General features: G+C 60.2%; 1 protein-coding gene across 1 annotated transcript; it reads left to right on the top strand.

Moving 5' to 3' along the window:
• Positions 1–1,420: 1,420 nt before the first annotated feature.
• On the top strand, positions 1,421–9,104 carry PRPF3 (pre-mRNA processing factor 3; the record flags this gene model as incomplete). Its single annotated transcript, XM_057430656.1, has 14 exons — positions 1,421–1,590; positions 1,871–2,001; positions 4,250–4,396; positions 4,639–4,722; positions 4,800–5,020; positions 6,050–6,356; positions 6,486–6,652; positions 7,029–7,111; positions 7,468–7,611; positions 7,699–7,798; positions 8,263–8,376; positions 8,596–8,714; positions 8,795–8,878; positions 8,967–9,104. Coding segments are annotated over exons 1-14 (1,984 nt in total), but the record flags the coding sequence as incomplete, so codon positions are not given.
• Positions 9,105–9,707: the final 603 nt, after the last annotated feature.

Here is a 9,707-nt window from a genome sequence, read left to right on the forward strand (position 1 = left end):
CCCGCCTTCCCGTCGTGCCCCGCAGCGCGCAGGCGCTGTGGCGTCATTTCCGGTTCCGACGCGACGTGCCGTCACCGTCAGGGGCCGCCGAGCGGGCCCCGGCCGCGCCCGGTGAGAGAACGGGAACGGGAACTGGGCCGGGAACGGGAGCAGGACTGGGAACGGGGGTGGGGCTGAGAACGGGAGCGGGACTGGGAACGGGAATGGGAGCGGGAACGGGGCCGGGAACGGGAATGGGAACGGGAGCGGGAATGGGGCCGGGAACCGGAATGGACCGGGAATGGGAACGGGGCCGGTACCGGGAACGGGAATGGGAGCAGCAGTTCCAGTGGAGCCGGGGCCGGGAACAGGAATGGACTGGGAATGGGAACGGGACTGGGAATGGAAACGGGACCGGGAATGGGAATGGGAGCAGCAGTGGGGCCGGGACCGGGAACAGGAATGGACCGGGAATGGAAGCAGGAATAGGAATGGGAGCAGGGCTGGGACCAGGACTGGAAATGGGACCGGGAGCGGGAACGGGAATGGGAGCAGCAGTGGGGCTGGGACCGGGAACAGGAATGGACCGGGAATGGAAGCAGGAATAGGAATGGGAGCAGGGCTGGGACCAGGACTGGAAATGGGACCGGGAGCGGGAAGGGGCTGAGAACGGGAGCGGGACTGGGAATGGGAGCGGGGCTGGGAACGGGAACGGGGCCGGTAATGGGAATGGGAACGGGAACGGGAGCAGCAGTTGCAGTGGAGCCGGGGCCGGGAACAGGAATGGACTGGGAATGGGAGGAACGGGACTGGGAATGAAAACAGGGGCGGGAACGGGAGCAGCAATGGGGTCGGGACTGGGAACGGGAATGGAAGCGGGAATAGGAACAGGAACGGGAGCGAGGCCAGGAATAGGAGTGGGAATGAGAGCAGGAACAGGAATGGGGCCGGGAACAGGAATAGGAGCGGGAATGGCAATGAGAATGGGGCCAGGAATAGGAGTGGGCATGGGGCAGGGACCGCGAGCAGGAATGGGGCTGGGAATGGCAATGGGGGCAGGAACGGGAATGGGGCCGGGAACAGGAATAGGAGCGGGAATGGCAATGAGAATGGGGCCAGGAATAGGAGCGCGCATGGGGCCGGGACCGCAAATGGGAGCAGGAATGGGGCTGGGAATGGCAATGGGGGCAGGAACGGGAATGGGCACGGGGGGGGGATAGGAGGGTGCTGGGAGAGGACCGAGGCTGTGGGGAGCCTGCTCCGTTCCCCACTGCTCCATAGGGAAACCGCGGCTCCCCCATCCCGGGCCGCGGCTCGGAGCTTCCTGAACGGACTCCATGGCGCTTCCCAATGGGATCAGTGGTGGTGGTGGTGGGGGGGGTCATTAACCATCCCTGCGTCCTTGGCTGCCTGACGGGCTCGGGCCCCTCTCTTGGCAGGATAAGGCCCGTGGGGCGCTGGGCGCCATGGCGCTGTCCAAGCGGGAGCTGGATGAGCTCAAGCCGTGGATCGAGAAGACGGTGAAGCGGGTGCTGGGCTTCTCGGAGCCCACCGTGGTCACGGCCGCCCTCAACTGCGTGGGCAAGGGCATGGACAAGAAGAAGGCAGCGGGTACGGGCTGGGGGCCGCATCCTGCTCCCGGGGCTGGCTCAGAGCACAGCGGCCGCACCGGGGTCCTCCCGCCTTGGAACGGGTGAAGGAAAGCAGGATGGAGCCAAGATTTTGGGTCCCAAAAGGAGGATTTTGCCGGTTTTGGATGCGTTTTGGCTTGCTGTTTGGAGCCGGTTTCGGCCCTTCGTTGCCGGGCTTGGAAGCAGCAGCGTTCCCGGATCCTGGAGCAGTTGGGATCATTCCCATCCCTTTCCTTACCCAATCCCTCCTCTTTTTCCAGACCACCTCAAGCCCTTCCTGGACGATTCCACGCTGCGCTTTGTGGACAAGCTCTTTGAAGCCGTGGAAGAAGGGCGAAGCTCCCGGCATTCCAAAGCCAACAGCGACCGGAACCGCAAGCGGGAGCTGAAGGTGATTATTCCCTCTTCGTGCCTTTGCTGATGGGGGCTTTCCCTATGGATCTGCGCTGCTTCCCGAGGGGTACGGCTTGGAATGCTTCAAGGTCAAGAGGAAAGGCGCTGGTTTTCCATGAGGGAACGCGGGAGCCTTCCCATTCCCGTGCTTTTCCTTCGCTTCTTCCCCAGTTTTCGCTTGGCTCAGCCTTGCCTTTCCTCCTCATCACCTTCGCGTCGGCAGCGTGGGGCTTTCCTGGGATGCGATGCTCCCAGCGCTCTTCCCAATGGCTCTTCCCGACAGGGCTCTCTCCGTTGCCTCATCTTGGAGGGGTTTCGTTCCCGGTTTTCCATCGGGAATCAATGGAAGGGGGGGGGATTGGGATGAGCTCTGAGGTGGAAGCTCATCCCTGTGAGGGTGCTGAGGAGCTGGGATGGGTTGAAGGGAGAAGGTTTGGATGCCCCATTCCTGGCTCCAATTCCCATTCCAATGGGGCTTGGAGCCCCCTGCCCCTGAGCTTTGAGGTCTCTTCCCACCCATCCAGGCTGGGATTCTCTGCTCCTGATTCCAGCAGGGATTTAGGAGCTCTCCCATGGTGGGGGGGGGGAAGAAGTCTCACACATCCCAACCGCTTTTCCCTTCCTCTCTTCTCTGGAAGCCTTTGCTTCCCATCTTCTGGAATTCAACCTCTCGAACAGGGGCCGCTCTCTCTGCTGCTCCCACTTCACATTCCCAAGGGGAAGCTGCTTCCCTGTTTCTCCCAGGGCGTTTTCCATCCGCGTTAACCTCAGCGAGCCGGGATAACCCCAGCCCGGATCCGGATCTCCTCGGGCGTTCCCGGTCGGGACTTGGTTTTCCTCCCTCTTCACCCAGCGCCAGGCACCAGTTCCCACCTCCCAGAGGGAATGGAGAGCTCCCATCACCACCCCCAGCCCGGATCCCTTCCTTCACACCTTGAGCTTCCCCTCTTCTTGGGGGCCCACCTTGGGGCTCTGCTTCCTCTCCCGTTCCCTACGGCCATGGCACAGGGCTGGGGGGTGCAGAATGAGCCCACAAAGGCCTCTTGGTGTGCTCAGCTTCCCGAACGGATCCATCCTCATCTCTTGGCTCCAATCCTCTTCCTCTCCACGATTCCCGGTCTTCCAGTGTAGCCCTGCATCCACAGCACCACCGGGAGATGCTCTTTTAGGGCTGGACCCATGGTCCAGCAACGCCAGGGCAAGGTTTTAGAGGTCCCTTTGTGCTCTGGATCTTGGAACCCCCCCCATGATGGATTCATCCTGCCGGGCTCGTGCCCATGGGGTAGCTGCTGGCTTGGGAAGGATCAGGAAGGAAAAGCCCCGCTTTCCACCCTTTATACTATGGGCAAGTCCTCTCTCTTGACCTCGTAGGTTTAACCCCAGGAAGTGCCCGAGGAAGTGGCCTTGTAGTGAAGAAGGGAAGCGCGGCTGATGGCAACCGGTGTGTACGTCCTCTTCCCACCCGACACCGTGGCAGCGCGGGCTGCAGGCTCCCCGTTGCCCTCTGCGGAGCCCACCGGCGCGGCGGTGCCTGCCCCCCGGGGCGGATGCTGAGCGGTCCTGAGCGGCCTCCGGGGCTGGGGATGCGGCCTCCGGTGGGAGAGGGCGGATGCCGACAGCCAAGGTGGAAGATGGTGGTGGAAGAGCTCGGAGCAGCTCCATTGGGAGCCTGGAGAGGGGCTCTGGATGCAGGGATGGAGGCACAGGCCCAAGGGGAATGGCTTCATCCTGCCAGAGGGGAGCTGGAGATGGGATCTGAGCTCTGAGGGTGCTGAGGCGCTGGAACGGGTTGAAGGGAGACGGTTTGGCTGCCCCATCCCTGGCAGTGCTCAAGGCCAGGTTGGACACAGGCGCTTGGAGCACCCTGCTCCGATGGAAGGTGCCCTTGCCCGTGGCTTTAGACGAGCTCTGAGGTCTCTTCCAAGCCAACCCCGGCTGGGATTCCAACATGGAAACCGGTTGATTCCCATCGGCTGAGCGAGATCTTGACTCTCTGAGGGCCAGGAGCCCCTCTTGAGCAGCAGAGAGCGAGGGTGGCTTTGACCCGCACCCATCCATCCCTGTGAGGTCTCCTTCCTGCTTTTCCATGGATCATCACTGCTGTTTGGCACGGGAATAGCTGCGAGTGCTTCCCTGGCAATTCCAAGCCCCCGCGGTGCCGGATCCGCTCCATGCGGTGCTTTCTCATCTGGAGAACCCCGGTTGGTGTTAACCCCAGCTTTCCCCTTTGTCTCCTTTCCCATCAGGATGTGTTCGGGGACGACTCGGAGGTATCCAAGGAATCCTCCGGGGTGAAGAAGCGGCGCATCCCTCGCTTCGAGGAGGTGGAGGATGAGCCGGAAGTGATCCCAGGCCCGCCGTCGGAGAGCCCGGGAATGCTGACCAAGCTGCAGGTGAGCCTGCGCCGCCGTGGGTCAGGATGGAATTCCATCCACCTGGAATCCCAACCGGGAGCAGCCTCAAGCCTTGGCTGCCCCGTTGGGGTCACGGTGATGGGAAGGTTCTCCATGGCTCCTGGAGGCTGTTTTGGGGGGGGGTGATGGATGTGGTCCTACCCCCCCCGCCACCCCCGGTGCTATGGGGACCGTGGTGTTAGAGGGGGAGGAAGGCTCAAGCCCCACTTCTCTCCCCTCAGATCAAGCAGATGATGGAGGCGGCCACGCGGCAGATAGAGGAGAGGAAGAAGCAGCTCAGCTTCATCAGCCCCCCGACGCCACAGGTACCGCGGGCGCGTCCCCCAGCACCCACAGCACCCTTCGCACCCACCGCAAGCTCTTCCTCTCTCTCCCCCCGCAGCCCAAACTCTCCTCTTCCTCCCAATCGGAACGCCTGCCCATCGGCAACACCATCCAGCCCTCGCAGGCGGCCACCTTCATGAACGACGCCATCGAGAAAGCCAGGAAAGCCGCCGAGCTGCAGGCCCGCATCCAGGCGCAGTTGGCTCTCAAACCCGGGCTCATCGGCAACGCCAACATGGTGGGCTTGGCCAACCTGCACGCCATGGGCATCGCGCCGCCGTGAGTAACCCCCCTGCTCCCGGCTCCATCCCACTCTGGAATGCCGGGAGAGGGGTAACGAGTGGGATTGGAGCCTCAGCAGGGGCTTTTATAGGAACGAGTTCCATAGGAAGCAAGGGAAATGGGGTTTGTTTCGTCCTTGAGGGAGATTCCCAATGGCCACAAGTGGGATTTGAGGCCTTTCTGGTGCCCTCCGTGAGATCTCAGAGGTGGGGTTGGGAATTTGGGTGCTTCCCGTGGAGTTCAGGGCTTGCAGCTCAGCAAATCCAAGCATTCCCAGTGCTTCCATGGCCACTGAGGGCATGGATGGCGACGCCAGCATTGCCTTGGGAATTTGGGTGCTTCCCATGGAGCTTCCAGCTCATCCAGTCCCAGCATTCCCAACGCTTCCATGGCCACCAAGGTTGTGGGAATGCTTCCATGGATGGCGACTCCAGCACCGCCTTGGGAATTTGGGTGCTTTCCATGGATTTAGAGCTTCCATCTCATCCAGTCCAAGCATTCCCAACGCTTCCATGGCCACCAAGGTTGTGGGAATGCTTCCATGGATGGCGACCTCAATACCACCTTGGGGGTGTTTGGGTGATTCCCATGGAGCTTCCAGCTCATCCAGTCTGAGCATTCCCAATGGTTCCATGGATGGCGAATTCAGTACCACCTTGGGGGTGTGCGGGTGCTTCCCATGGAGCTTCCAGCTCATCCAGTCCCAGCATTCCCAACACTTCCATGGCCACCAACACTTCCATCCAGCACTGCCTTGGGAACCATGGATTTAGAGCTTCCATCTCATCCAGTCCAAGCATTCCCAACGCTTCCATGGCCACCAAGTTTGTGGGAATGCTTCCATGGATGGCGACTCCAGCACCGCCTTGGGAATTTGGGTGCTTCCCATGGATTTAGAGCTTCCATCTCATCCAGTCCAAGCATTCCCAACGCTTCCATGGCCACCGAGGGCACGGGAACGCTTCCACGTTGGCAATCCCAGATCATTCCAATGTTTTACGGGGCCATCCCTTCTCTTGGCGGCAGGAAAGTGGAGCTGAAGGATCAGACCAAGCCCACGCCGTTGATCCTGGACGAGCAGGGCCGCACGGTGGATGCGAGCGGCAAGGAGATCGAGCTGACGCATCGCATGCCCACGCTGAAGGCCAACATCCGGGCCGTCAAGCGGGAGCAGTTCAAGCAGCAGCTGAAGGAGAAGCCTTCCGAAGACCTGGAATCCAACACGTACTTCGACCCCCGCGTTTCCATCACCCCGGCGCAGCGGCAGAAGCGAACCTTTAAATTCCATGAAAAAGGCAAATTTGAGAAAATAGCCCAAAGGTTGAGAACCAAGGTACCGGGAATGGGGGCGGAGAGCAGGGAGGAAGGGGAAGGCTCTTGTTGGGGGTTCCAGGAGAAGGGCTGTGGATGAGGGAAGGTGCCGTTGGGAATGAGCTTTGTGTGCCCGTTTCCATGCGCTCAGGCTCAGCTGGAAAAGCTGCAGGCGGAGATCTCGCAAGCTGCCCGGAAAACCGGGATCCACACGTCCACCAAGCTGGCTCTCATCACCCCCAAGAAGGAGCTGAAGGAAGGGGAGATCCCGGAGATCGAGTGGTGGGATTCCTACATCATCCCCAACGGCCTCGACCTGTGAGTGGTTCGTTCCAGAGGTTGGGATCAGTCTCCATGGGGTGATGTGGATCTTGCTGGGCGTTGATGGGGTTGGTGCTCTTATCAACCATGCTCTCCCAGGTGCCTGCTGGGGAACTTAATGGATTTTGACCCAGAATTCCTAGAATGGTTTGGGTGGGAAGGGAGCTTAAAGCTCCTCCAGCTCCAATCCCTACCACGGGCAGGGATGCCTTGGAGCAACTTGCTCCAAGCCCCTGTGTCCAACCTTGAGCACTGCCAGGGATGGGGTTGTGCCCGGAGCTGTATTCCCTGCCCATGGATGCGTTTCCTAAGGGAACACGGGAATGGGAGGCTGTGGGAGCGCTGCGCTCACCCCCAGCCCTTTCCCATGTAGAAAAGGCGGAACGTCTTCCAAGAGGGACGAGTACTTTGGCATCACAAACCTCGTGGAACACCCGGCCCAGCTCAACCCACCAGGTACCCCCAGTTCTGATCCACACTGCCTCAGCACATCCCATCTCCAGAGCCGTTCACCTTTGTCCTGCCCCTTCCATCCCTGCATCCCGAGCCCCTCTCCGGGTTTCCTGCAGCCCCTTTAGGCTCTGCTCTAAGGGCTCCCCTTCTCTCCTCCAGGCTGACCCAGCCCTGCTCCAACAGCTCCACATCCCTCTGCTCCTGGCCCCAACATTTCAATCCCCCCGAAGAAAACCAGACCCCCCCCCATCGTCTTTTCCCCTATTCCCTGTGTGCTGCAACCCCTCCACAGCATCACGGGGCACGGTATTCCCGGTTTTCCTTTGGAGATTCCCATTCTCCATCCCTTGTTCCCGCAGTGGACAGCGACACCCCCGTGACTTTAGGGGTTTATTTAACCAAGAAGGAGCAGAAGAAGCTGCGGCGCCAGACCCGCAGGGAGGCCCAGAAGGAGCTGCAGGAGAAGGTCAGGCTGGGCCTGATGCCACCTCCGGAGCCCAAAGGTGAGGCCATGGGGGCCATGGGGCCATGGAAACCTCATCCCAAACCCCCAGGATCCTTTGGAATCTCCATTCCCATTCCCTTTGCAGTCCGGATCTCCAACTTGATGCGGGTTTTGGGCACGGAAGCTGTGCAGGATCCAACCAAAGTGGAAGCGCACGTGCGAGCCCAGATGGCAAAGAGGCAGAAGTAGGTGGAACGTTGGGGTTTGGGGGCTCCTTTTGGGATGCATTTGGGAAGGGATGGGGGAAATACAGGGTTGGTTTGAGCCCATTGGGGCTGCTGGAGGGATCCCTCGTGCCATGAGGCTCATCCCTGTTATTCCTGAGCCTTCCATGGAGGATGAATTAGGGATGCATTTGGGAAGGGATGGGGGAAAGATGGGGTTGATTTGAGCCCACTGGGGCTGCTGGAGGGAGGGATCCCTCTTGCCATGAGGCTCATCCCTGTTCCTGAGCCTTCCAGGGAGGATGAATTTGGGATGCATTTGGGAAGGGATGGAGGAAAGATGGGGTTGGTTTGAGCCCATTGGGGCTGCTGGAGGGATCCCTCTTACCATGAGGCTCATCCCTGTTCCTGAGCCTTCCAGGGAGGATGAATTAGGGATGCTTTGGGATGTTTGGTGCCTGCTGCATCCCCGTGTGTGTGTGCAGAGCCCACGAGGAGGCCAACGCCGCCCGGAAGCTGACGGCCGAGCAGCGGAAAGCCAAGAAGGTGAAGAAGCTCAAGGAGGACGTGTCGCAGGGGGTCCACATAGCGGTGTACAGGTGAGGCTGACCCCCTCCTCCATCCCTCCATCCATCCCTAAGGAATGTGGGGCCGGAGCAACGACTCCCACGTGGAAACCCCCTCAACACAATGGGTGCAATGTGGAGCGGTGCCGCTGGGGTTGATGCTTCCCTGCTTGTTCATGGCCACAAAGGGGCTTGGGATGCGGCTCATCCCGACGGAGCTGTGCCAACGCCTTGGGCCTTATCCCGCTGCAGGGTGCGGAACTTGAGCAACCCAGCCAAGAAGTTCAAGATCGAGGCCAACGCGGGGCAGCTCTACCTGAGCGGGGTGGTGGTGCTGCACAAGGACGTCAACGTGGTGGTGGTGGAAGGAGGTGAGGCCCGGGAATGGCGCAATTCCCAGGGGGAAAACCGCTGCTTCCTCCTTGGTTCCTGATCCCGGCTTCCTTTCCAGGCCCCAAAGCACAGAAGAAGTTCAAGCGGCTCATGCTGCATCGGATCAAATGGGATGAGCAAACGGCGGCCACCAAGGGCGAGGGTGAGTTTTTGGGGGGGATACTCCCCCCGTTCCTCTTTTTTTGGGCTGAAATTCATGGATTTTGGCTGGTTTTGGGGTTGGGTTTCAGATGAGGAGGAGTCCGATGAGGAGGCTGTGAAGAAGAGCAACAAATGCTCGCTGGTGTGGGAGGTGAGTTGGTGTTCCCAAGGGATCTGCCCCTGTCTGTGCGGAGGGGGAAGCGCTCTTCCAAGGCTTGGGAATGGAGGCAAAGCACCTGCCGGGGCAGGGGTTGCAATGGGAGGAGCTTGAGGATCGCGGCCATCCCAAACAGCTCCCATCCCAAACGCCATCCATCCCAAACTAACATCCCAAACAGCTCCCATCCCAAACGCCATCCATCCCAAACGCCATCCATCCCAAACGCCATCCATCCCAAACAGCTCCCATCCCAAACGCCATCCATCCCAAACTAACATCCCAAACGCCATCCATCCCAAACGCCATCCATCCCAAACAGCTCCCATCCCAAACGCCATCCATCCCAAACAGCTCCCATCCCAAACTAACATCCCAAACGCCATCCATTCCAAACAGCTCCCATCCCAAACTCCCATCCCAAACTAACATCCCAAACGCCATCCATCCCAAACTAACATCCCAAACGCCATCCATCCCAAACTCCCATCCCAAACGACATCCATCCCACACTAACATCCATCCCAAACTCCTATTCCAAACAACTTCCATCCCAAACTTGGGCCATCCCAAACCATTTCCATCCCAAACCCCCCATCCCAGGTGGCCGGGATCACGTGATTCCCCCTGTTCCCATCACCAACAGCCCCCAGGCCCCCCTTCAGGCTTCACC

The sequence above is a fragment of the Pezoporus wallicus genome, unplaced genomic scaffold (genome assembly GCF_028554395.1).
Source record: "Pezoporus wallicus isolate ANWC-B61680 ecotype Strahan unplaced genomic scaffold, APGP_CSIRO_Pwel_v1 contig_14867, whole genome shotgun sequence".
Lineage (NCBI taxonomy): Eukaryota > Metazoa > Chordata > Aves > Psittaciformes > Psittacidae > Pezoporus > Pezoporus wallicus.